Source organism: Hyperoodon ampullatus, assembly GCF_949752795.1.
Source record: "Hyperoodon ampullatus genome assembly, chromosome: 1".
Taxonomy (NCBI): domain Eukaryota; kingdom Metazoa; phylum Chordata; class Mammalia; order Artiodactyla; family Ziphiidae; genus Hyperoodon; species Hyperoodon ampullatus.
Genome location: NC_136914.1, coordinates 31470647 through 31498105, shown reverse-complemented (window position 1 = coordinate 31498105; position 27459 = coordinate 31470647). Strand labels below are relative to the sequence as shown.

The 27459-nt window shown below is 47.2% G+C and overlaps 2 protein-coding genes across 2 annotated transcripts in view; one reads left to right on the top strand and one right to left on the bottom strand.

Annotated features, from left to right (window-relative positions):
* FNIP2 (folliculin interacting protein 2) overlaps nucleotides 1-18001 on the top strand; it is a gene marked incomplete at both ends in the record, with an annotated part of 79107 nt that extends 61106 nt beyond the window's left edge. The window contains 3 exons of the mRNA XM_079702388.1: nucleotides 11886-12086; nucleotides 15958-16073; nucleotides 17923-18001. Of these exons, the coding sequence (XP_079558514.1) occupies nucleotides 11886-12086; nucleotides 15958-16073; nucleotides 17923-18001 (396 nt within the window). The remainder of the gene's footprint in view (nucleotides 1-11885; nucleotides 12087-15957; nucleotides 16074-17922) is intronic.
* Nucleotides 18002-23757: 5756 nt separating this feature from the next.
* SPMIP2 (sperm microtubule inner protein 2) overlaps nucleotides 23758-27459 on the bottom strand; it is a gene marked incomplete at both ends in the record, with an annotated part of 93166 nt that continues 89464 nt past the window's right edge. Inside the window, one exon of the mRNA XM_079710336.1 lies at nucleotides 23758-24025. Within this exon, the coding sequence (XP_079566462.1) occupies nucleotides 23758-24025 (268 nt within the window). The remainder of the gene's footprint in view (nucleotides 24026-27459) is intronic.

Here is a 27459-nt window from a genome sequence, read left to right as displayed (position 1 = left end):
GAGGAGCGGCCAGGCCGCTCCAGCTCTGTAGGGTCGGGTCATCGAGACCAAAATTAACATCAGGTATTAGTGTTTCTTTTAACAAGAACTGTGTTCCAGGGCTTTGGGCATCTTCAGAATACTCTATGAAACGAGGTACCAGTTGGATATGGCAGCCTCTTTCGTTTCATTTTAAGAATAGCAACAGACTGCAGAAATATGCAGAAAGCAGCAGCGCAGCGGAGCAGCTTTGCCGATGGCTTGGCTGGGACGTGTGCCGTGAGCACCTGCTTGCCCATGCAGCGCAGTCAGCCAGGGAGCCGACGCAAGGACAGCGAGTCACAGCGACCGAGGGGCATCACTTTAGCAACGCGGGAAGCACTGGGGTGGCCCGGAGTCAGCAGCAGCCTTAGGTCTGTAGTGCTGTGGAGCAGACAGACGCCCGTGCCGGGCAGACCTGCTGGCGAGACAGAACACGTCCCGGTGTGGGGTGGCGTGTGCAGCAGGACGTGGGCCTTTAGCACCGTCTGGCTCTTGGGGGCTGTACGTATGGATGCACCTGTATCAGCGAGCACCCTGGGTTACGACGTTAAAACGCGTTACTTACCGCAGGTGGGGGTTTTTTAAATATCTGAAAAAACTACCAATCTCTGGGTATCGCCGACCCCAGTCTGAGATCTTGGGGACCCCTCTCCTCCTAAGCTGCTCTCCGCCTTCCAGCCTTGCACATGGCCACGAAGGGCTCCTTCTCAAATGTGGATTCTGTCGGTCACTCTTCTGCTCTCATAGGGGCCTGTTTCTTTAGAGAGTGAAATCTAGGCTCCTTGGCTGGAACTGCCCCCTGTATGTGTTGCAGATACACACGCACACACGCAGCCCGGCTCTCCCTTGCGGCTCAGTCACACCGTGTGCCAGCCTCTAACGGCCCGCCCTCTCTCTCACCTCCTTGCCACGTGCATTGCTCACTCTGCCTCAGGCGCTGTTGAAGCAGCCCCAGTGCCTTTTGCAGGCCCCGTCCCAACGTTGCCCCTTCTCTGAAACTGCCCCAGGCCCTTTGCACGCGGTGCTTGGATATGCCTCCAACATCTTTCTTCCACCAGGCCTGCGGGCGTCTCTCCGTCCAGCGCCTGGCCCGGTGCCCAGGGATGCTGCACGGTCCCCCTGCGCTGGGTGGAGAAGCGTGTGTTCCTGCAGATGAAGCTGTGCCCCTGAGTGTGACCCTCCTTCTAAAGTAGAGAGATGTGGCAGAGAGTCCGCCTTTAAGACATAAAGGGGAAGAGTTGTCTGTTTGGACATGCCGCCTGGGGCCCTTTGTGTTCTTTTTCTTTACCTAAAGGAGAAAAAAATGCTTATTATACGTCTCAAAGGCATCATTTCTCTTGCATCTTGTAAGTATCAGGAGCATGGCTAATTTTATGTTTTCCCCAATTTTTTTCATTACATGCAAAATATTTGGACGTCTGTGCCATTCTCTGCAGAAAAATCTGTGTACCAGCCTTCTTACGTTGTATTTTGGCGTCATGCACATCCTCCCATAACTGTTCTGATGACCCTTTTTGACCTTGAGCACCTCTCCTCGACTTTAAAGTCTTTCCTTCCTCAGCATGTGACCATCCTGACATTTAAGGCATCCCCGAGGCTGCGCCCTGTGTCCACAAGTCCGCAGGCACAGACACACAGAAGGTCAGGTGTTTCCTCTGGACCCTGCCCCCTAGCCGGACCCTCCCCGCTCCCACTGCCCCAGGTCCTGACGCCCTCACCTCCCAGGACCCCTCAACAGTGCCTGTGGTCCAGAATGATCGATTCGCTCTCCTTCTCTATCACAACTCCGAAGCCTTTAGAGACCGACGTGGAGCCTGTTTCCGAGAGATGCATATAGCGCATAAAACAAAACTCCAACACGATGGGCTCGTGGTCAGGGTGAGGGAGAGTGACCAGTACAGGCAGGGGCGTTAGCCCTCCTCCAACAGTCCAGAGTAACTGTTGAGTAGGTATGTTTAACATGGTTACGGTGATAAAAGAAGGAATCTTTAAAAAGACCGTCTGTTATGACACGTGACTATTTAGATTTGTAAAAGGGCCGAAGAGAGATGCTACAATGGAACAATGCAGTCATGGAAATGAAAACTCAGGGGTAGGTTAAAGAGCAGAACAGATTAAATGCAGCCAGAGAGGATTAGCGTTTGTGAAAGAGTGACTAGATACACAACTACCGCTTTGTAGCTCAGAGACAGAGGTACGTGAAAAAATATGGAAGAGCAAGTAAGAGGCCTGGAGGCTTGAGTGAGAAGGTTCTGTCGCGCGTACAGAAGGCGGGAAAGAGGAACAGCCTTTGAAGGAAGAACGGCTGCGATCTTTCAGATGAAGTGAGCCCACTGACTCCCGAGTAGGGTAGATATAAACAAACCCTCACTGAGCGGCAGGACATCAAAGACAAAGGACACTTGTCAACAGCCACAGAGGAGGCGTGGCCCCTGGCCTTCAGGAGGTTGAACTCCAACAGGTGATTAAAGACATAAGCAGTGAAAGCAGAGCCCACCGCAGGGGGAGGGGTGCAGGGAGGCACGGGACAGCCTGGGGGCTTCCTGGAGGAGGTGATGTCTGCAGTGGGGCTGAGCGGAGAGAGGGCGAGGGGGCTGGGCTCCCCCAGGGGCTGCAGACGAACCACAGGCAGAGCTGGCGCTGCCACCACGGGAGCTTCTGTCTGTCTGTCTCTGTAACTGCTGTCAGGAGAGCCTGGATGCTGAGCTTTTAGTGTTTAGTATCCTGGATGACTTCGTAGGCTGGAGGAAGTGTTGGAGAACGGCGAGTGGTAATGAGGTTCCTGTTCTCTGCGCGGATGTGAGACTGAAGGTTTTAAATAAAAACTGGCCAGACATCCACATGTGTCTGCGTCCTGTAGGCGCCCTCGGCCGTCCAGAAGTGGGTGGACTGGCCAAGGACTGGCTCGGGTTGCTTAAATCCTCAGTTCCGAGGACATGGAGGGGGGTTGGCCCCTACGGAGGTAGAAGAATAAAAACGGGATCCGAGGACGTTTAACCAAGAGCAGGTGCTGAGACTGTGGCCCTCAGGGCACCGATTGTCCCATTTTCTCTCTGTGACCAATTCAAGGCTTTACTTGAAGCCATGTAAGAGCTGCTATTGTTCAGTCGTGGGGCTATAACATAACAGGGGGGGGATTTCTTTGAAAGGTGTTTTGTCATGTCACATTCTCTGACTCAAGTTCAGTTTAATAAAGTTATAGAACTTGACAGAAATATCTTCTAGGAAGTGATGAGCAAATTGACACTTAGATAATACCCAAGAATCTTATGTTTCATAATTCAGAATATTTCAGAGCAAAATAAAAGAAACAGAGAGGTTCTTCCCATTACCTGAGTCATAAATCACCTGCTCCCTTTGTGTGTGAAAGAGGCCACCCAGTGGCTTGTCCCGGTTGCTAAATCTGCACTGTTGTAATCAGTGAGCAGATTCTAGAGCTGGTTGTGAGTACCAGCATCTGTCTGCACACCAATTACCTGTGATCCACGTGTGGGCTGGCATCTTTGAGGATTCACAAAGGATCGGTTTATTTAATTTTTATTTTTGGCTGAGTTGGGTCTTCGTTGCTGTGCGCGGGCTTTCTCTAGTCGCGGCGAGTGGGGGCTACTCTTTGTTGTGGTGCACGAGCTTCTCACTGCGGTGGCTTCTCTTGTTGTGGAGCACAGGCTCTAGGCGCGCGGGCTTCAGTAGTTGTGGCACGTGGGCTCTAGAGCGCAGGCTCAGTAGTTGTGGCATGTGGGCTCTAGAGCACAGGCTCAGTAGTTGTGGCTCATGGGCTCTAGAGCTCAGGCTCAGTAGTTGTGGCACGTGGGCTCTAGAGCACAGGCTCAGTAGTTGTGGCTCGTGGGCTCTAGAGCACAGGCTCAGTAGTTGTGGCTCATGGGCTCTAGAGCTCAGGCTCAGTAGTTGTGGCACACAGGCTTTGTTGCTCTTTGGCACGTGGGATCTTCCTGGACCAGGGATCAAACCCGTGTCCCCTGCATTGGCAGGTGGGTTCTTAACCACTGCACCACCAGGGAAGTCCCAAAGGGACTTTTAGAGTACGTATTGGGCAATACCAGCAGCGTAAAGATGGGAAGTTTCTTAGCAAAGTCATAATAGAGGTGACTGTGTTTTCTCCTCTTGTCATTATGTTGCCAGTGTCTTTCCCAGTTGTTGCAATCTTGTCTCCCGAGGGATTTCCACCCTGACAAGGTCCTAGGGTTTCAAAGTAGAGGGCTTGGCAGGCTCACTGAGCTATGAGTCAAAAGCACTTGAATGAGTTCCTAGATTCTCTTTCTGACATGCCAAGATACTTCATGAGCTCTTATACGTCTTGTCTTCACGTTCCTCTCTGTAGAGCAGGACTGCATCCTGTGTACTCACGGCAAGAAAGGTTTGATGAACTCATCAGTAGCTGAAGGAAGTATACATGGGAGCTGGTACTTTCCTACTCTTGAGTTAGAAATAGGTAACCACCACCCAGTCAAAAAATGGGCAGAAGACCTAAGTAGGCATCTCTCCAAAGAAGATATACGGATGGCCAAGAAGCACATGAAAAGATGCTCAACATCACTAATTATTAGAGAAAGGCAAATCAGAATTACAGTGAGGTATCATCTCACACCGGTCAGCATGGTCATCATCAAAAAGTCTACAAATAATAAATGCTGGAGAGGGTGTGGAGAAAAGGGAACCCTCCTCCACTGTTGGTGGGAATGTAAATTGATGCAGCCACTATGGAGAACAGTATGGAGGTTCCTTAAAAAACTAAAAATAGGGCTATCATACGATCCAGCAATCCCACTCCTGGGAATATATCTGGAGAAAAACATAATTTGAAAAGATACATGCACCCCAATGTTCACTGCAGCACCATTTACAATAGGCAAGACATGGAGCAACCTAAATGTCCATCGACAAAGGAATGGGCAAAGAAGATGTGGTACATGTATACAGTGGAATATTACTCAGCCATAAAAAGGAATGAAGTAGTGCCATTTGCAACAACGTGGACCGACCTAGAGATTATCGTGCAAGGTGAAGTAAGTCATACAGAGAAAGACAAATACCATATGATATCATATATGTGGAATCTAAAAAAATGATACAGATGAACTTATTTACAAAATAGAAATAGACTCACAGATATAGAGAACAAACTTATGGTTACCAAAGTGGGGGGGACAAATTAGGAGTTTGGGATTAAAATATAGACACTACCGTATATAAGATAGATAGGCAACAAGGACCTACTGTATAGCACAGGGAACTATATTCAAGATCTTGTAATAACCTATAATGGGAGAGAATGTAAAAAAATATATATATATATTTATATATATATATTTGTATAAATGGGTCAATTTACTGTATACCTGAAACTAGTGCAACACTGTAAATCAACTATATTTCAATAAAAATTTTTTAAAAAGAAAAAGGTAGCCATGTGAAATGTTAGTCATTTATTTAAGTGCAATACATGGAAAAGAAGTATGTTAATAGTTGTGTGGATGACTTAATAGGAACTGGATTGAATCTAAAAATAAAGAAATAGAGAATTGTTCAACAGAGCCGGCATGCGTTAGATATTTAGCACACGCCTTGCCTTTTGTTATGCTCATTTCCGAGACTGTGCAAGAAAAATGTGATTTCTCTCCTTGAGTTACTTATGAAATCATTGAGTAGACAAACGTGAAATCCAGAGCAAGTTAAGACAGTGTGATTCAGTGCCAGAGAGTGGACGCGGGGAGTCCTGTTGAGGGGTGCAGGGGCGTGAGGACCCCGGCTGGGCCCCTGAAGAACTGGAAGACTTAGCAGGCGGCCCGGAAGACATTCTGGGCACAGCCCGAGTAACAGGTGGGCGACCTCCCTGCCCAGAGCAGGGAGTTCTTCTGAGGGCGCCCTGGAGGGGAGCGTGTGCACGTGACGGTGGGCCCAGACGGGAGCTTCCAGGATGGAAAGAGACAAGTTTGAGCCTAAGCGCAGGGGCGTCTGTGCTGGAGTAGGGTTCTGGGTTGGTGAGGGAAGTGGTGCTGCGAGGGTTTGGGGGACGCGGTTACATGGAGGTGGTGGTGTAGGGAAGCAGCAGAAGGCCCCCGACAAGCGGTGGGCGCTGCACTGCGTGTTCCATGCTCATTTTTCTCACAGAAACTCTCAACCAAGTACGATCACACTTTGCAGACGTAGACCCTGAGGCCCAGGTGAATAGTCACTGAGGCCCCAGGGCTAGTAAGTGATGGAGGTGACAGTTAAGCCCAGTCGTGCCCAACTTCGGAGCCGTGGCTCCTTGGAGAAATATCAGATCCAGGCCCTAAGGATGGAGCTGGAGGGACTGGGCTTCTAGTAGGTGTTCGAATCATTCAGTCGTAACGTTTTACAGCATTTGTTAAAGTACTTAATTTCTCAAAAGCATTGAGCCATGTATGTTGGTACTGATAAGTGTCTGTATTTGTGCGTACCCTGGTGTGTACGTGAAGTTGATAAAATCATGAACTTAAGAGACCAGCCTGACAGATTTCGCTGTTAATTACTTATACAGTTAAGATATGGCTCATAAGGAAAAGTAATAAGAAGCAGCATCATATAATTCAGTGTTTCCTTTGTTTATTGTGGTTCTCTATATGCCTTAAAGAGCCTTTGGACTTCCCTGGTGGCACAGTGGTTAAGAATCCGCCTGCCAATGCAGGGGACACGGGTTCGAGCCCTGGTCCGGGAAGATCCCACATGCCGTGGAGCAACTAGGCCCGTGCACCACAACTACTGAGCCTGCACTCTAGAGCCCGTGAGCCACAACTACTGAGCCCACGTGCCACAACTACTGAAGCCTGCGCGCCTAGAGCCCGTGCTTTGCAACAAGAGAAGCCACTGCAGTGAGAAGCCCGCGCACCACAACAAAGAGTAGCCTCCGCTCGCCACAACTAGAGAAAGCCCACGTGCAGCAATGAAGACCCAGTGCAGCCAAAAGTAAAAATAAAATAAAATAAATAAATTTATTTTAAAAAGTAGAGCCTTTTCTAAGAGGAATTTTCCATTGAATACCAGGCAGGGCAGAGGGCGTGTGTGGGTGAGTGTTCCTTTGATAATCCAGGCATGGTCTTCTGGATCATGGAGTTCTTTAAATTCTAAAAGCTTAGACATTGACTAATAAGCCACACCATGATACGGTTAAACTGCCCTGTCTTTAGTGGGGTTGTGTTTCTTTTGGGAAGATATGTATCAGAAATCTCCAGAATCACCAGAGCTTAAGCTTCAGTTCTCTGACCTTAGAGAAGTTTAAATCAGATCAGAGCTGGGCAGGCAGTCACCCTGGTGCCCCTTAAATTATAACTTAATCTAAGTTATACACATATTTTATCTCTCTCCAGTCATTTTCTTGACTATTTACATTTTTTATCTCTCTCCAGTCATTTTCTTGACTATTTACATTTTTTATCTCTCTCCAGGATTCATTTCTTTTTCTTGACTGTTTACATTTCCCTCTATTTCCATTTTCCTTTTAAAAGTGTTTATTCTTCAGGAAATAAGTAACTACTCGATGGTGTACTTAGAGGCAATTGGGGTGTGTTCAGGGAATTACTTTTTAGATATTTAGGAGTCCGAGGATGTGTAATTCTTTTTTTTTAATTTCATTGAAGTAGAGTTGATTTACAGTGTTAATTTCTTCTGTGCAGCACAGTGACTCAGCTGCACACATATATTCTTTTTCATACTCTTGTCCATTATGGTTTGCCACAGTATACTGAGTATCGTGCCCTGTGTAATTCCTTTTTAAGGTGCTCCCCTGACAGCTCTCCGTGGTCCTCTGTGTCCCTGGAGCCTGCACACGTGGTGGCACCATGCTGTGTTCGGGCTGCACGTGCTTCCCTGCCCTGTCACCGCTGTGCTTGACCTGGTCCGTCTTAAGTTTGTCCCCTTTCTCGAGGGCCCGGTCCTGGGCTAGGAGCTGAGAGTCCGGGAGAGAAGAGTCAGCCCCTCCTTCAGGGGATGGGCTCTCGACCTCCTGTCCGTTTGTCCCAACCTTCAGACCTAGCCTTGTGTGCTAGGTCTGTGCTCAGGTTTCCACCAGTGATTTAAAAACGGCTTACGCACACTTTCTTTCACAGTTCTCTGACCTGTTTCGTTCTTCCTCGTAAGACACCTGAGCCAACTCCTCTGTCCCTCCTCTGCTGTTATGCCCCTGGGTCTGCAGCCTCCTGGGGTCACTGGGACCTGGGCAGCCTTCCATCCATCTCTTCCCCAGTGAGCCTCGCTGCCCTCGTGCCAGTGGCTCACTTCCGAAGGCGGAGCTCTGTGTGTGGTTATGGGGCCCCGTTATCTGCTGTCTGTGTGCTTCCCTCGGGTCCACACACTGCTCCCTTCCCTGTCACGATGCTGGGGAAATCATTTAGGAAATTGAGCTGAGTTGGAAACTAGGGCCCAAATTACCTACTGCAAACAATCCAACAAAAGCTAGATTTTTACCCCAACCCTTCTCAGCCTCCTGGCCCCCTGCTCACAGGGAAATCTCAGGGGAGGAGCATCTGATTGGCCTGGCTTGGGTCCTGTTACCACACCTTGCTAGAGGGAGGTGATTGAAGTCCAGGTGAAAGGGGATTGGCGCGCATTCCACTCACTGTACGTACGTTGGCCTCTGGTCTTTAATGATTATATATATACTTTCGGAACGTAAGTCCCTTGAAGAAAAGGTCTCACTATAGATCTGTTTTGTGCTATACCCAGCACACTGAATTTCTGATAAATGCAAAGCACTGAAGGAACTTGAGCTCAAAATACAAATCTTTTAAATTTCCATTTCCTTTGCTCACAAGGACCAGGTACACTGATGGCACGTCATCGTCCTCTTGCTGTGAATTTATGACATACGGATTGAGCAAGAACTTGCAGGAACTTGTAAAGGGAAGTCATTGCAGCCCTGTCTTTACTTTCTATTTTGGAGAGTGTGTGAGAAGGGTAGGACTGAGGGGTCACAAAAGCCTGTGGGTGAGAGTGGGAATTCAGGGTCATTGTGTGTGTGAGCATTTCGACTGTTTGGTGAGCAAGTCTTAAAAAGTGAGAGCCATCCTTGGGAAAGCGGGCTTCATTCATTCAAGAATCTGCTTTGCCATATTCTTTATTTCTCACGTTTAACCTGTGCTTAAATAAATGTTGGGCCGCTAGACTTTGCCTGATTTGCTCTTCTTTTCAATGGGAAAAATATTCTAAAATGTGGAAGTTTCCATCCTGGATATAGTTGAGGAAAAAGATGTTGGTCTCACCGAAGTTCTCATTCAGCCCACCAGTCATTTCCCCATCTGTGAGAAAGAACACAAAGGTTGAGTGAAAAAGCCCCAAATGAGGGAGCCAGATCACCTGTTGAAAGGACAGCGTGACTGCAAACATTTGGGTTTCTATCATCGGCCTTCCCACTACTAGTGTTAAGTCTTAAAAATCTCAGGTCTCGGTCACCCGAGATGAGGTCGTGTACCTGTGTGGGTTCTTTGCTGCAAGCAACAGAAACCGACTCTTGTTGATTTAACCGGAAGGGACTTCATCGGAGGGATGTCAGGGCTTCTTAGAAATGGTAAGGAGACCGAAGAACTGGGGTTGGGGTCGGCAGGAAACAAGGCACCTGTGGAGGTGCAGGAACCAGGAATCGCTGTGGGTATTCGTGGTGGCTTTTGTCGAACAGGAGTGCGGTGACCCCAGCTGCTCCCGGCCTCCTGGCTGCCTGCTCCAGGCAGGCGGCCAGGAGGGAGAGTCTGATTGGCCCAGCTTGGGCCCTGTTCCCACCCTGTAATGGAGGGAGGGGCCTCCAGGATTTTCCCGGGAAAGGTCCTTCTCCAAAGGGGCATCAGGACGCACCTAGCGTGAGGAACTTTGGCCCAGCAGCCACAGCAGCGAAGGGCCACCACAGGGTAGCGGAAGGAACCGCGTGACGGCAGGAGGCCAGGCCCGCTTTGCCTTCAGTGACTGAGGGTCAGAAAGGTGTGCTCGAGGACGCCGGCTTCGAGGTGCGTTCCGTCGGTCTCCGTCTCACTGTGTACCTGCCCCCCCTTCTCTCTCCTAGTTTGGGGCTGGAGGGCAGTCCTGTTGTGCCCTTGATCTGCACGCGTGTGGGATCCTGAACACGTGTGTCAGAGGAGCTGGTGGTGAAGCAGTTATACCGTGATCAGTTTTGAGAAATTCAATTTTTAGGCCGTTTTTCTTTTTTTAATTAATTTTTGGGGAGTATAGTTGATTTACAATTTGTGTTAGTTTCTGCTGTGCAGCAAAGTGAATCAGTTATACGTATATATAGATCCACTCTTTTTTAGATTCTTTTCCCATACAGGTCATTACAGAGCACTGAATACAGTTCCCTGTGCTGTAGGTACTTATTAGTTATCTGTTTCATATGTAGCAGTGGGTATATGTATCCCAATCTCCCAATGTATCCCTCCCCCTTCCCCCCGCCCCATAACCATGAGTTTGTTTTCTACACCTGTGACTCTATTTCTGTTTTGTAAATAAGTTCATTTGTACCGTTTTTTTCTATTCCACATATAAGTGATATCATACGATATTTGTCTTTCTCTGTCTGACTTACTTCACTCTGTATGACAATCTCTGGGTCCATCCATGTTTCTGCAAATGGCATTATTTCATTCTTTTTATGGCTGAGTAATATTCCATTGTATATATGTACCACATCTTCTTTATCCATTCCTCTGTCGATGGACGCTTAGGCTGCTTCCATGTCTTAGCTATTGTAAATAGTGCTGCAGTGAACATCGAGGTGCATGCATCCTTTCGAATTATGGTTTTCTCTGGTTATAAGCCCAAGAGTGGGATTGCTGGGTCATGTGGTAGCTCTGTTTTTAGTTTTTTAAGGAACCTCCATACTGTTCTCCTTAGTGGTTGTACCAGTTTACATTCCCACCAACAGTGCAGCAGGGTTCCCTTTCCTCCACACCCTCTCCAGTGTTTATCGTTTGTAGACTTTTTGATGATGGCCATTCTGACCAGTGTGAGGTGATACCTCATTGTAATCTTGATTTGCATTTCTCTAATAATTAGTGATGTTGAGCGTCTTTTCACGTGCCTCTTGTGGGCCGTTTTCCTGGACTGCGTCAGTGTTCACCCTGTTTGCCCGTGGCACATTTCCTAGTTAACCTGCTCCATCCATCACTGCCCAGTTACTGAGGATTTGGTATTTTAAGTACGTTCATCAGTAGCCACACTTGTGCCTTTTGGCTTCATCTCAGTACACAGCTCCCTAGCCCCGTCTGATTTCAGTTGTCCTGGAGTTGATTTATGCATGTAGCACATGGTTTCTGAATAAATATTGCCTCATGATTAAAGCTATACCTTTCAGGGACTGTTAAGTTACCCTGCCAAACCTTGTGATGGGAAAATTGGCAGTAGACTCCTACACCTTTTTCTGACCGTCTCCATTTTAAAAGGAGAGTGCAGAGACTTCCCTGGTGGTCCAGTAGTTAAGACTCCACGCTTCCACTGCAGTGGGCCCGGGTTCCATCCCAGTTCAGGGAACTAGGATCCCACAAGACTCGTGGGAAAAAAATAAATAAAAATAAAAAGCATAAAAGGAGAGTGCAGTCTTCCAGAAGGGAACGGGCTTTAATGTCCTGGGATGTAGGGAGGTCACAGGCCTTTTTGCTTACCTCTGCATGTTAGATGACATTTATAGTGTGCCCCCTGGGTGCAGAAAGGAAAAAATGACCGGGTGCAGTTTGGTCAAGTTAACATTTAAATGACTATGGGATGACACCCCAGTTCGGGTCCCTGTAGCGCTCGGGGCTCCCGCCATCACCTCTGCCCGAGTCTGACACTGCACAGAAAGTTCTGGACGTTCCGATGTCACCGGAAGCATGGTGAAGAGTTGACCCCGTGTGTCTGTCCCGCAGCACCCCGTGCTCGACGAGCCCATCGCCGAGGCCGTGTGCATCATTGCAGACACGGACAAGTGGAGCGTCCAGGTGGCCACGAGTCAGAGGAAGGCGGTGGACAGCACGAAACTCGGCCAGGACGTCCTGGTCTCAAGCCAAGTGTCCAGCTTACTTCAGTCCATCCTGCAGCTTTATAGGCTTCACCTCCCCGCCGACTTTGTAAGTATCCTTCTCAGACCATCAGAGAGATGAGCTAAGAAAGCATTTTCCGCAGCATTGTGGTTATAAAGTCACGAATTCCTGTGTATTGATTTTAGTCTAACTGGATGTTAGCATCAGTGAAAACAGAGCGTGTGACACAAAACCAGCACACGGGCTGGATTCAGTAGCAATAGTCCTTCTGAAGACAGAGAGCACAGAGTGACACAATCTTTTTGAACAAGTTACATGGAGAAACAGGTAAGGTATGGGGGCAAGAATCGAGCATAAAGGGAAATTTAAAATCCTCCTTTGGGGGACTCATTGGTTTTCCCGTCATCAGGTCAAATGCAAGCCAGCCAGCTTCCGAAGGGACTAGTTCCATCTGTTCAGGGACCATCCTCCCCAAGTTGTTATGGATAAATAGAATATAGTTCGTGTAAACACTTAAAATGTTGAAGCACCATAGCCATAGGGGAGGTATCAATTGTTCCTTTTCGAATGGGATTTTAAAGTCACTTTGATAACGTTACATTAAATACAAACAGCAGACAGACCCCCCTAAACTCCGAGAAAATGATCAGCTGCTCTCCCTGAGTCCCTGGAATAATATGCAAAACAAATTCCTGTGTGTCTGTGTGTCTGTGTGTCTGTGTGCAGAGAGATCGAGAGAAAATACATTTAGCAAGGAAGGGAGCAAGGTTTCCAGAGCAGAAGCGCAGCTGAAGGGCACGTACAGGGCAGAGCCCCGCGAGTTGGTGGGGCTGCAGCTGGGATGAGCTCACCAGCCTTCTGGACTCCCCCTCCGTCAGCCCCAAACCAAACAGCATCTCCCCTCCAACTTCCGGCCTCCGCACAAGATGCAGAGCTATTGACAACCAAGTAGGAGGCTGAATATGAGCCACCTCCCTGATTGCTCATGGAGCGTATTCCCCTGAGTTCTTGTGACGGGATCTGCAGGTGCACCACACTGCTCGGAAGGTCAGGACTCCTTTGTCCTTGGAGGAGGTGCTATGAAACACTGGCTGTCACCTCAGGGGGCAGCACAGCATCACGGGGCCCCACTGGACATCATGGGGGTCACGTCCAGGCTTTGCCGTTGGTTCGTCGGGCATCTCAGGGCCGCAGCTTTCTCCTCTGCAAAGTGAAGATGGTACCTAGGCAACAAGCATGTGTGAGAATCCTCCAAGGTGCTGCTTTCTACCTGTCCAAGCTCAGGCGAGATGAGATGCCCTGGCAGCCAGTGGACAGTAGTGGCCAGTCCGTGGGCTTTCAGTGGCCTGCACTCAGACCCAGGCTTCTCTGCTTCTGAATCGTGTGCCTTGTCGAAGCTGGGGCACAGCAGAACCTGTCTGGTTATAAAAATTACGTGAGATAATTCAGGTGGAGCACTTGAAGTAGTGGTGGATGATATACACACTCGGGAAACAGCTACTATTAGTGTAACTGTTAGTGAGAACCAGTTGCGTGAACAGTGTTCATGGCTTTAAAGACTGACACCACCTCTTCACCAAAACCTTTATTTGGGCTTTAAACTGTAGGACCCCTGTTCTCAGGGGTAACAGAAGGCACCACCTGTGGCATATTACAACCTGATTCTTGTTCTACATTTGCAGGCAGTTTTTCCTTCTAGTAGCAACTTGCATCAGGCTGATTTAGAGGCTGAAGTCTGCTTTTCTGTAAGGGAAGAGAGATATATTTGATTTTACAGTTTTTTACTGTTATATTTACCAAACTTTTATATTTTATTCTATAAACCATATCTCTTGCTACGTTTGATATCTTAGTTATCCCAGCAGTAAATTACCACAGTTAATTTTTTTTTACTTCACTTAGACATAAGTTACATACAACCACTTAATAATATGAATGACTTGACAAAATCAGGATCAAAGAACATTTCATCTGCAGTTTAAAATTCTCCTTAAAAGTCACTCGAGGGGCTTCCCTGGTGGCGCAGTGGTTGAGAATCTGCCTGCCAATGCAGGGGACACGGATTCGTGCCCCAGTCCAGGAGGATCCCACATGCCGTGGAGCAACTGGGCCCGTGAGCCACAACTACTGAGCCTGCGCGTCTGGAGCCTGTGCTCCGCAACAAGAGAGGCCGCAACAGTGAGAGGCCTGCGCACCGTGATGAAGAGTGGCCCCCGCTTGCCACAACTAGAGAAAGCCCTCACACAGAAACGAAGACCCAACACAGTCATTCATACATTCATTCATACATACATACATACATACATACATAAATAACTCGAATAAAACACGTGATTAAAGGCCTGTTAGTACCTTCAGTATGAAAAGAGAAAGTAGCTATTTAAAAGTTCAGAAGTTAAAGTTGAAGAAACCCGTCTCAGAAAGGAGGGAGGGGAATCCCGAAACAGTTCAATTTCATAATCAGTCTTTTAAAAAAATTTCTAACTGCCCTGATTGCAAGTTCCGTGCACATTCCATATGAACCAATGTTCTGTTTTATTTCCGCACTGCAACACACAGTTTTCCTGGGGGCTATGAAAACACAGTAAATTCACTATTTTAAAACATAAAGGATTCAACGTAATGTCAATGTTCTTTTTAATATTTTACAACACTCTTACTAAAACTTTGTATTTGCTCCACAAGGGACTGACACTGAACAGGAGACCTTTCCGCACTTAACTCTGTTTTCCTGGGGGAACGTTTTCCCCAAAAGAATTGGCGAAATCCTCCTTGCTTTGATTATTACTCTTACTCTTACTCGTCCACACAACACGATGCACTTAAGATTTTAAGCCAATGAAAGACGGAAAAGATTGCATCTCGAATGGATACTTTTTCCATGTCACTGATCAGCCCAGGTGATCAAGATCAACATTTTCAAGTGCATCTGTTAATCTTTTTACCTTGAAAATAGCAGGCATAAAGGTCTAGAAGAAAATATTGTCTGATGGAGTGACCCTTGCCAGAGCCATCAGGTGACTTACTGAGCTGCCTGGATCAGTCTCCCTGCCAAATGCAAAAGCATTTGCCTCTGGTGCAAGACACAGGTGACTGCTGTTCTCTAAAAACGAAGCTGGACACAGTTCCAAGGGTAGAGATGTTCTGAACAGAATTGCCCTTTCTTCCTTGTTACTAGAGACCTAGTTAAAATACACTCTTGAGAGCAAAAAAAAAAAAAGGTTCAGAATAACCTTGTTCCAGTCATTCTTCTGGGAATGAATTGCACCAAAATAATCTGAGATATAGGAAAACAACAAGAAAGGTGCTCTTTACAAAATTATGTATAACAAAATTGCAGATGGCTATGTGATTTTAGTAATGGTAAATTCACATTCTGAAAAATCAGTCATAAAAATTATATTGATAAAGAATTTTTAATAACATGGGAAAAGGATTATTAGAAAGTTTTTTGAAAGCAGGAAATAAATATAGAATGATTTTAACTATGTAGAAACAAATGCTTTTTTAGAAAGACCAGAAAATATATATGAAGATCTTAACAGTCACTGGAAAAATTAAACTTTATTGTTTTACAAAAACCTATTCTTTTTTCTTTTTTTTTTTTTTAAATTTTATATTGGAGTACAGTTGATTTACAATGTTGTGTTAATTTCAGGTGTACAGGAAAATGATTCGGTTGTACACACACGTATCTATTCTTTTTCAGATTCTTTTCCATATAGGTTATCAGAGTATTGAGTAGAGTTCCCTGTGCTTTTCAGTGGGTCCTTGTTGATGACAAAAACCTATTCTTATCCCTGCTTATGGTAGGGTTTGAGCTGGGTTGTAATTCTTGAAGTATATTTTAAAGAGATTACAGTAGCGTACTTAGAAGTGGATTGAGGGAATTGCGACTCTTAGACGTTGGCAGAGATCTGAGTTCTTGCCCTCATCATGAGCGTGATTGGCTTTGCAGTGCATCATGCACCTGGAAGACAGGCTACAGGAGATGTACCTGAAGAGTAAGATGCTGTCTGAGTATCTTCGTGGACACACGCGCGTGCACGTGAAAGAATTAAGTGTCGTTCTGGGGTGAGTTCTGGGGAGTGCCAGCATCCCCCTGCGGGGGGCTGTCCCCTGCACTCTACCCACTGACCTGTCCAGCCTCTGGGGCTCCCCAGTGAACGGCATGTTTCTTGTATCTGATACTGGAGTTTCACACCCGGAAATACATGCAGACCTTGAAGCTAGCGGTACCTTGTTAGTCTTCCCCCTGGATTATTTTATCCTTGAAAGTGAAAAGCGTAATCCTACTCCATCTGCCCATTTCTAGTCATTTCAGTAAGATGTGAGAGTCACGAGCTGTCAGACACGCGGCAGCAGCTGTGTTTTCCTTGCTTTTTCTGGCGGGGGGAGGCTGTTCCCCTGGACTTGGGGGCCCGTCTGCACGTCCTGGGGTGACTGTACTCTTCTCCCTTTTATTATGAGCCCATCAGAAGAGGAGGCGTGCATGTTATCAGTAATGTATAACATTTTCCAGAGGCTCTTTGCCCAAACTTCTCTGGGGAAAGACATTCTGACTTGTGTTTTACTCTCTGCTTAATTTTCCACAGAGAAGTAACAAAAAGACATTGTGTAGATGAGGCATTGTCTTCCTTACCTGTGATGATGACCTCCCCCCCGCCCCAGTTTGGGGCAAGGAAATACCGTGTATAAAACGTCAACCCTGAAATTCTCTGTTAAGCCTGCCAATCAAAGTATTATTTCAAGGCTCAGGCGGGCCTCTGCATTCTTGTCAGACTTTTCATCTTTCACACCCAGGATATGACTTATATTGTATTGTTTGACTCTTAGCGTTTCCTGTCACTATTTTTTTTTTCTTACATCATTTAAAAAATATTCTCCCCTTTTGAGACATTTTTTTTTTTTGCGGTACGCGGGCCTCTCACTGCTGTGGCCTCTCCCGTTGTGGAGCACAGGCTCCGGAGGCGCAGGCTCAGCGGCCACGGCTCACGGGCCCAGCCGCTCCGCGGCATGTGGGATCTTCCCGGACCGGGGCACGAACCCGCGTCCCCTGCATCGGCAGGCAGACTCTCGATCACTGCGCCACCAGGGAAGCCCCAAGGCATTTGCTTCTGCACTTTTTACTTAGATCTCTTCACCAGCCTCACTGTAGTCCTGCCCCATCCGGGTTCCGATGCAGGAATGTAGAGCTTTTATTTCCAGGACGCTTGCCTGGCCCCTGACTGACAGGTGCCCACCATCAGCACCCCAAGAAGGATGGTGAGGGTGGATTTACCTCCTTGTCACCAGGCCCCTCAGCGCCTTGTTAGTGGGGGTCCCTCCAGCTCCTCCTTAGGCCCTCGTGGTCAGGCCAGCAGCACTCAGGTGCTGGGGGCTCCCCGTCTGCCCTGAGGTGAGATCCGGAGGGAGCATTACTGGAGAAGGCATGGAAAACTCCACGAGCTCATGCCAGCTCCCTTTTTAGGTTATATGTTTAATTTGTGGTTTCGGGAATCAAGGGAGAGCGTTAGGACATATTTCAAGGGCCAAGACCGTCCTGACTTCTCCAGGCCACGCGGCCTTCTGCCCACGCTCACCTGTGAGTGTCGGGCTTGTGCTCATTGGGGGTCTCGGGCGTGTCAGCCTTGAAGAAATCTCCGGGGTTCTGGAGACGCTGCCACCGTCATGCGTTCCCAGAGACGAACGTGAAGCCGGTGCAGACTCGGGGTGCGGGCCGGGAGGGCTGGCCGGAGGGGGACTCGCACAGAGGCCGTGCGGGGATACGGGGAACGTAGAGTGACAGGCTCCCGTGTCCCCGCCTCGTTCACTCCGTCATCGGTTCTGGGCGCTGACCGGGCAGCCCTGGGGTCCGGCGCCGGGGCCCTTCCCGTAAGTCCTGCTGCTTTAAAGCAACGTCCCCTCCTCTCTCCTCCTTCAGGATCGAGTCCAACGACCTGCCCCTGCTGACGGCTGTCGCCAGCACTCACTCTCCGTACGTCGCTCAGATACTCTTATAAGCTGACGCTCAGGACAGCTGCTCCGTGGAAGAAGGGTCAGCCGCTCAGCCGAAGGAGGGAGGACAGACGGCCGCTCCCCAGGACCGCGAGGCCCGGGCAGGGCAGACGGAGCCGGTCCTGCGCGCTGGGCCGGGCCGGGCGATGGCGTGAGCACGTCGGGGCCCAGCAGCGGGGCTGAGACGTCTCCCAGTTCCAGCGCGAGCTCCCCAAGCTGGGGAGAGGGGTCCCGCCGTCCTGAGAAGACAGCGCGGGGACCCCGGGTCAGCGGCCGGGTGAAGCCCGCGCGTGCCACCCTCCGTTCCAGTGGCTGCGGCGTCACCATCACCGTCTGGTGCAAAGCGCGGAGGGCCGGGAGCTCCAGGGACCCGCTGCTTCCCCGTCTTGTCCCAGTTTACCGTGTTCGAGATGCAGCCACGAGTAGGTCAGGGATGGGTCGTTGGTGCGATCAAGGCAGAAATCGGCACGGCGTCCTCAGCCCGGCCCCGTGTGGTTCCGTGGCAGCGGCGAGCTCCGCCCGACCCCGCCCGGCTTCTCCGGACGCTTCGCAGCTCTCGGCAGCCTTTTAAGCGGGGCCGTTCACCAAAGTTGGTTCTGTAAGCTGGTGAGTGGTTCTGTGGCTGAACTCCTCCAGCGGAAGCCACCTTCTTCCTCTACTAGTTAATACATACGACTATTTATACTTTAAAAGGCCCAGCTGTCCTGGTGGGAAACGAAAGCTGCAAGAGTGCAGGAAGACCCATGAAACGAATTCGTTTGAACGTTTATAAACAATCCAGATATGAGCTGAATTTTTACACTATCATCTCTGTGCCTTCCAATCCCTATGTCCTTTTCAAAACAGCTTCCCAGAAATTCACTGCCCCGTAGTATAAAAACCTGCCAAAATGAAGCATTGTTTATTTATGAGCATAGCTTGCTTTTTAAAAGACCTTCATATTCTGTTGACGTTAACTTTAGTTTACTGACCGTGAAACAGATGATGTACTGACATCCAGGGTAAAGGAAAAGCCTCTTTGGTCAATGGATGGTTAAAAGGCAGGGGGCTGACCCAGTACAGCAGAACTGTTACGCCTGCAGATATTGAGGTCGGTTCGTTATAACCAGGCTCTGATTTCCTTCTCTTTTATGAATTGATGCCGGTCCTTTCCATGTAGCCTTTGCACCTAAGAATATGAAACGACTTCCCTTTCAGGAGTTAAAATGACTTCATATTTTCTACTTGATAAAATCCTGATCCCAAAACCCAAGTTACATACATCTGTGTCTTTACTCTCTGACACATGCACGTGAGTTATTTGTTTGAAAGAGGAGAGCGGCAGGACCAATGGAGAAAAACAGGTGTGTTCTTTCTTTCTTAGGAATAGGTCAGAACGGCAGCCTTCCCCTCTCTTTTTAAATAAATCATCTTTGTTTCTTTTGGCTGCTCCAGGCGGCTTGTAGCATCTTTGTTCCCTGACCAGGGACTGAACTCAGGCCCTCCGCAGGGAGAGAGCACCGAGCCCTAACCCCTGGACCCCAGGGGATTCCACCCCCCTTTTTTTTTACGGTGTGAACTGCAGAGAGGCGCGTTGAGGCTCTTAAGATCTTGGATTTGTATTGTATGCCTTTCTCTCATAAAAGTGACGTTGTCCATTCTTTCTACGTTTTCTGTTTCCTCTTGCCTGATGTCTGGCACGAGACGGGTGTTCCAAGTCCCTGGCTCCGTGGCATCGCAGCGGTTGTCGTGGACCTCGCCTGTGGCCACCCTCTCCCCGTCCGTGCTGAGTGAGGTCACAGCGTCCCCTCTGCACCGGCTTCGAGCACCCGCAGTCTCGGTTTCCTTCTCCTCGTTGACACGTTCTGGGCGCTTCCCATCCCTCCTCCCCTCACCTTCCAGGGCTTCACAGACAATAACTAGGAACAAAATCAGTGCACGTAGCAGCCCGGTGAGCAGTAGACCCGGCCCGGGGGACGCTGAGCTTTAAATGGCCGATTTCTAAACTCCACGCATTACAGATGCGGCCCAGCCCCTGGAAGCTGAGGAAACTGGCTTTGCCTCTGCATCTCCTGTCCCCTGCCTCCCCCGGGAGAAGGTGACAGAGGAAAAGCACTCAGGACCCTAGGCGGCCCCGACCCTCACGGCTGCCGCCTGCACAGCAGACCAGGGATGTTGCTGCTCGTTCATAAACCCTCCCCTGGAGAACATCCACCTGTGCTCTCTCCTAAACTCAGCCTCCTCCCAAAAGCAGAAAAGAATCTCATGGAACTGTGTTGAGACACACACCGGACCCCACCTGGTGGCCTGGGTCTGTCTTAGCCCAAGAGGCAAGGAAGGGACCTGCCCTCGCCCGGGCCCACCTCAAGAAAAGAAACAAAAGTAAAAAAAAAAAAAAAAAAGGAAAAATAGAGAAAACTACCTCAGTTGACAGGATTCCACCTTTAGGGTTTCTTCAACTTTGACGTCTTACCTGTTGAGTGCACCTTTTGTAGCATCTTGCTTTTCCACGCAAGCTGGGAAGCAGGATAGAGCGGTGTGTGCCCGCGTGACCGTGATGGGCCTCTCTCTAGCATGTCGCGGTTTTATTTTTCACAGACTGACGGGTGATATGAATGTAAAGATCATTGTGTACGTTTAAACATGACAATGAAAACTTAAAATGTAGCTTCCATACTTGTGCATAATTCCAAAGTATTTTATTTTTATCAGTGTTAAATAGCTTTTTGTACAGGCTTCAATCCATTTTTCTGAAGTGTGCTGTTTTTTAATGAAAGTAACTCCAAACTTTTCACATCCCATGGAACTGCCGTTTACACATCGCAACTTTTTAAACTTTCCATATTTTTCAAAGTTAACTTTTTTCGAGGGAGGAAAATCCCTGCCTGCTAAACAATACTAAACTGTTGTTTAGGCCCTTCGAATTAGGTCCTGAGATTTTATAAAATTCAGCCTGTAGCTTTTTAGGTTCCTCACTAGAGTTGGTTGTACATAAAAATAAAGAATATAAAGTGACCCCACGGTTCTTTTAAATATCTGGATTTTTCCACTAACACATACTTTTGAAAGTATTTTGTTCATGCATACTTTCACCAATAAACTGAAAAAGTCTTTAGCTTCTTGGTAAATGTGAACCATTTGTTTTCTCTTGTGCTTTGGGGGAGGGGACCTTTTAATATACTGTTTGCCTAAATCAAGCAGCCCCGTCTGAATGTTAATTTTTAAATGTCCATCTTTGGTGAACCGTATATCTTGAAAGCAAGATTGCAATGTGCTTAAATTTAAGTGGTGTTTAAAAAGGAGAAAATTCTGGGATTGATTTGTTACTACTGAAGTTCCATTAACACAAATTGGTAGGACTTTATGTTTTTGATCAGTTAAATAGATATCAACGTCAATGTATGGAAATTTTCTTCTTCAAACTTGTTCACATATCATTTTGATCCATTTTTATGTGGCATTTGGTGCAATAAACCTTCTGAATTTATCTTGAACATTTTCCTGGTACTGCCTATGATTTGTTACGTTCAATCAGACTCAGACGTCTCATTTCCAGTAATTCATGCTGACACAAGCCCACTGTATATGTCAGTGACCCTCAGCAGGGCTGTTTGGGAAACGTAGGGCCTCTTTGGTGAGCATGGTGATGGGCGGGAGCTCCCGGCACAGTGTGGGCAGGGGCTGAGGGTGATAGGAGAACATCTTGTCACGTGCAGGGCACCCCGGAATGAGGAGTTATCCCACCTCCCGTGTGACTCACAAATACCCTGCTGACATTCAGGTGGGTGAAAGCCTTAGTTTATAATGATCTAAGCTGAGAATTTAATTTTGCGTTACATACAAGCACAACACATTTCTCTCATGAGCTTACTATACGCTGAATTTTCCAGGAATGCCACTGTTGTATATAAACTGAGGCGAGATTTTACTTTTGTAAGGTTTAGGATTTCAGCAAGAACTCACATCCATTTGGAAAACCCTGTTACCCGTAGCTGCGCTCCTCATGAAATCTGTCGTCAGCGCAGTGTTCTGTATCATCTCTGCTTGTAGCGGTTGCCTTTGTGGAGATTCCATTCAGGGGCAAGTATCTGCTTCGTTCATTATATTTTCTAATCTACTAGTGCCCCAATGTCAGTGTATTAAAGTATATGTTAATATAAGTTGTCAAATAGTACAACTAGGGCATTATAGTGGTTTGTTTTGTTTTTTGCGGTTCGCAGGCCTCTCACTGTTGTGGCCTCTCCCGTTGCGGAGCACAGGCTCCAGACGCGCAGGCTCAGCGGCCAGGGCTCACGGGCCCAGCCGCTCCGCGGCATGTGGGATCTTCCCGGACCGGGGCACGAACCCGTGTACCCTGCATCGGCAGGCAGACTCTCAACCACTGCACCACCAGGGAAGCCCTTAACAGATTTTTTTTAATGCACAAAGACACCTCAATTGGATTTAGTGAATGATATATAGTAGGAGGACTTTGGGACGGTTTAATCCATGATCTCTCTAATCCTACACAGAATTAGTTCAGGTGGAAAATAACTAATCCAAGACTCCTTCACACACACAGCAATAAATCTCACGTGGACCCAGCTCAAAGTTCAGACCACATAGGAATGTCAGCAGCTGAACGCTACCTTCTTCAGTACAGAGCATCCCTGGGGCAGGACCTACCAAGGAGGACTTCCACGGCTCCTTGCAGAGTGTTTCAGATGGATATACAATTAACTGTCAAACAGACATCTCCTGATGAACAGATCTCTGGCGAGAGAGGGTAAGCAATATTCTAGGGCAGTGGCAAGATTCTCCAGCGGAGCAAGGAGCCTCTCTCCATGTAGGGAACAGGAGTCTCTGAGTGTATTCCCTTTTCTATCATGGAAGCTTGTTGTCACACTCAATATTGAAACGCTGGATGACTACAGAGTGGATTCGCTGTGGTATTATGCAGAAGGACGTCAGGAAATAGTTGTTCATTTGAGTACATGCTTACACACTCTTTACTTGATTCTCATGATAACTCTACAAAATATTCAGAACAGATACTAACATCCTCACTTTACTAATGAAAAAACCCACATCGGGAAATATGCAACTTGTTCAAGATTCCATAGATAGTAATGGGGAAAAAAACCTTGAATTTGAACTGGTATATTCTTACTCTGCTAGGCAGTCTGTGGGTTTTTTTTTTTTAATAAATTTATTTATTTATTTATATTTTTGGCTGTGTTGGGTCTTCATTGCTGTGCACGGGCTTTCTCTAGTTGCGGCGAGTGGGGGCTGCTCTTTGTTGCGGTGCACGGGCTTCTCATTGCTGTGGCTTCTCTTGTTGCAGAGCACGGGCTCTAGGCACGCGGGCCTCAGGAGTTGTGGCACACAGGCTCAGGAGTTGTGGCACACAGGCTTAGTTGCTTCGCGGCATGTAAGATCTTCCCGGACCAGGGCTCGAACCCATGTCCCCTGCATTGGCAGGCAGATTCTTAACCACCGCGCCACCAGGGAAGCCCAGTCTGTGGGGTTTTAAGAAGCGTTATAGATTTACCTCCATCTCACAGACTGAGAGTTTTCTCACGTTTTGGAAACTGACCAGATGGCTGTGCTCTCCAGGTTAAACCATGTGATAATAAGCGGTTCTAAGGACTGAGCCCCACACCTCCTGTTTTCTGTAGCTATAAAATGGGAATAATACCCACCCAGTCACTATATGGACATCACTGTGGAAATGGAATATGAATTACAAAACGTTCTGATAGGTTGCAAGGAGCTATAAAACTGATTATTCATAGTATTGCTATTAAACAGCATTCTCTAATTCACACGTTAAAACAGCTTGACTTTTTCTTTGATGATTCTGAAAAGCAAATGATTGTACCTCCTGCTCTTTTGGTAGCTTTGGCAGCTTAGGTGGTCTGGAAACTCTTGGCAATGCTGCCTGGCTCTGCCGAAGGAGGATGGCCCGTTTGGAGTTTCTTTGATTGGTGTCCTCATAATCACCCATATGCCAGGCAATAAAACCACGACTGAAGCTTTCTTCTGCATCCATAATAGAAGGATTTGGTTGCCTGAAATAGGAACAAATCGGTTGGTTCTCAAATTGGAAAATTGTTAGAAATAAGGCCACCAGTTTTCAGATAGTTGAGATTTGTCTGTGTCTGTTGTGATTGTGATGATTTCTAGCCACAGAGCTTGGGAAAGCTAAGGCCCTGAGCCCTCAGCCAGTGTCCTGAGAAGCTTCTGGACTCTGCCCCTCCACTTCCCTAGACATCCAGCTGCTGGAGATGCAGGGAACTACCTGCCTAGGTGGACACGTATCCAGGAAGCTTGTTGATGACATCACCCTGGTACCACGACTGCTCCTGTCATCCTTCAGAGTCGAGTAGGCAAGATGCTAGGAATTTGGGGGCAGGCCGAGGCCTTGAGTTCTCCTGCAGGACACGCCTGTCGGGTTTGAGACTTCAGGGGATTCAGGGAAAAGCCAGCTTGGTGATGACAGACTCTGACTTTGGACAGTGCGTGGGAGGAAAGATCCAGGCTTCACTCTCTTTCCCCAGTAAAATCACGGTCTCCATTTCAACACTCCTTAATTAGAATATTATCTGAGGACTGATTCCCCATTGTAAAGGGCCAGGTCTGGGGGAAAGGACAAGAAGGATCGTAGGATAAGGAGATGATCATAGGATAAGGATTTGCCATCTCTTTTGGAAGGCTACTGTCACCCAAGAGAGCTCGTGGGGCTTCTTACCTTCTTACCTTCATGTAAAAAGCAGACCTTCATTCTGTTTTATGGCCAAGTAATATTCCAATTTGTTTATCTATTCACCAGTGGATGGATATTTGGGTTGTTTCCACCTTTTTTTCTACCTAGGACTAGAATTGTGGGGTTGTATGGTAATTCTGTGCTTAGCTTTTTGGGAAACCACTAAACTGTTTTCCATAACGGCTTCACCATGTTACACTAACACCAGCAATGTATGAGGGTTCTAATTTCTCCACATCCTCATCAACACTTGTTATTGCCTGTCTTTTTTATTTTACCATCCAAGTGTGAAGTAGTATCTCATGTGGTTTTCATTTGCATTTCTCTAATAACTAATTATGTTAAATATCTTTTCATGGGTTTATTGACCACTTATACATCTTCTTTGGAAAGCTGTCTATTCATATCTTTTGCTGCATAATTTTATGCAGTTGTCTTTTAAATCATATAGGAAAAAAAGAGTTAAAAACCAAAATACATTAATGCTGACTTTTAAATTTACCTATGCAGGGCCTCCCTGGTGGCGCAGTGGTTGAGAGTCCGCCTGCCGATGCAGGGGATACGGGTTCGTGCCCCGGTCTGGGAGGATCCCATATGCCGCGGAGCGGCTGGGCCCGTGAGCCATGGCCGCTGAGCCTGCGCATCCGGAGCCTGTGCTCCGCAACGGGAGAGGCCACAACAGTGAGAGGCCCGCGTACCGCAAAAAAAAAAAAAAAAAAAAAAAAAAAAAAAAAAATTTACCTATGCAGTTACTTTTACCACTGACTTGTTAATTATTTTGTGTATTTGAGTTACTGTTTATTGTCCTCTCGTTTTATTGTCCTCTCGTTTCAACCTGAAGGACTCCCTTTAGCATTTAGTGTAGGGCAGGTCTGCTAGGGACAAAAAGCTCTCAGTTTTTATCTGTAATGTCTTAATTTCTCCTTCATTTTTGAAGGATAGTTTTGCTGGATATAGAATTTTTTGGCTAACTTGTTTTCCTTTCAGCACATTGAATATATCATTCCACTGCTTTCTGGCTTTCATTATTTCTGCTGAGAATTTAGCTGCTAATCTTTTTTTTTTTATACATTCTTTTCTTTTTTTTTTAAACCCCGCATTTGTTTATTTATTTATTTTTTTGGCTGTCTTGGGTCTTCGTTTCTGCGCAAGGGCTTTCTCTAGTTGTGGCAAGCGGGGGCCACTCACTATCGCGGCCCCTCTTGCTGTGGAGCACAGGCTCCAGACGCACAGGCTCAGTAGCCGTGGCTCACGGGCCCAGTTGCTTCACGGCATGTGGGATTCTCCCAGACCAGGGCTCGAACCCGTGTCCCCTGCATTAGCAGGCAGATTCTCAACCACTGCGCCACGAGGGAAGCCCTTAGCTGCTAATCTTGAAGATCCCTTGTATACAATGACTCATTTTTCTTCTGCTACTTTCAAGATTCTCTCTCTGTCTTTGCCATTTGACAGTTTGACTATGATGTATCTAAGTGTGGGTCTCTGAGTTTATCTCACTTGGAGTTTGTGGAGCTTCTTGAATGTGTCAGTTATTGTTTTTCATCGAGTTTGGGATGCTTCGGGCCATTATTTCAAATATTCCTTCTGCCTCTTCCTCTTTTCCTTCTGGGATTCCCATTGTGCTATGTTGGTACATAGTCTCAGAGCTCGGTTCCTTGTGCATTTTTTTAAAATTCTTTTTTCTTTCCATTTCTCAGAATGTATAATCTCAGTTGATCTAGATTTAAGTACACTGATTCTTTTCTGATAGCTCAAACCTGCTATTAAGCTTCCATTGTGAATTTTTTATTTCATTTATTGTACTTCTCAACTCCAGAATTTCTATTTTTTTATATGTATGATTTCTATCTCCTTATTGATATTCTGTTTGTCAAGACCTTGTTCTCATATTTTCCTTTAATATTTTAGACATGGTTTCTGTGAGGGGAGGGTCCAAGTTCAGTCCATCCCTTCCCTTCTGTTCCCAAGAAACTCTCTGTGCTCAGTACAGGACATGCTGGCAAGCTCACAAGTCGCACTGCATGAAAAGAGCTCAGAGCACAGTCAGTACATACCTGTTCCCTTTATCTTGAGCATGTGTAAACTTTCTCAGAACCGCTTAGCTATGCATGCGTAAATGGCCCCCAGGTGCATCCCCAACTTTGTGTATTTCAGACTCTAAGGGGTAAGAGTTGGGGTCCTTCTACTATGGCACAAAGTGAGGTGAATGCAGCCACGCTGCCCACTGCAGCTGCCAAATGGACCATGGGGGTCTGCCACACTGCAAGGAGATGGATCTTGTGTACTCTCTCCTCTTGAGGTAGGTAAACAATGTACCATTTGAGCCTGGATGCCTGTTGTCTGCTCTCAGTGACCTTGAGTCATGCACTGGTCTCTTCCCTGGCTGGCACTTACCTGCCTGTTAACTTTGGCTACACTCATGTTCTGTTCTATCCTCTGACACAGTCTAACCACCTATGGAAGCAGTTTCCCTTAGTATTTTGAGCATATTTGAAATAGCTGACTTAAAGTGTCGGTCAGCTACATATATCTGTGCTTCCTTGGAGACAGTTTCTATTGACCACTTTCTTTCCCTGTGTATCAGCCATACCTTCCTGTTCCTTTGTTTGTCTCATAATTTTTCTGTTGATAAATTGACATTTGAAATAATATACTGTGCCAATTGTGGAAATGAGATTTTCTCCCTCTCCCCAGGGCTTGTTGTTCCTGCTTTTTGTTTTTTCTTTTCTCTGTTGTTGT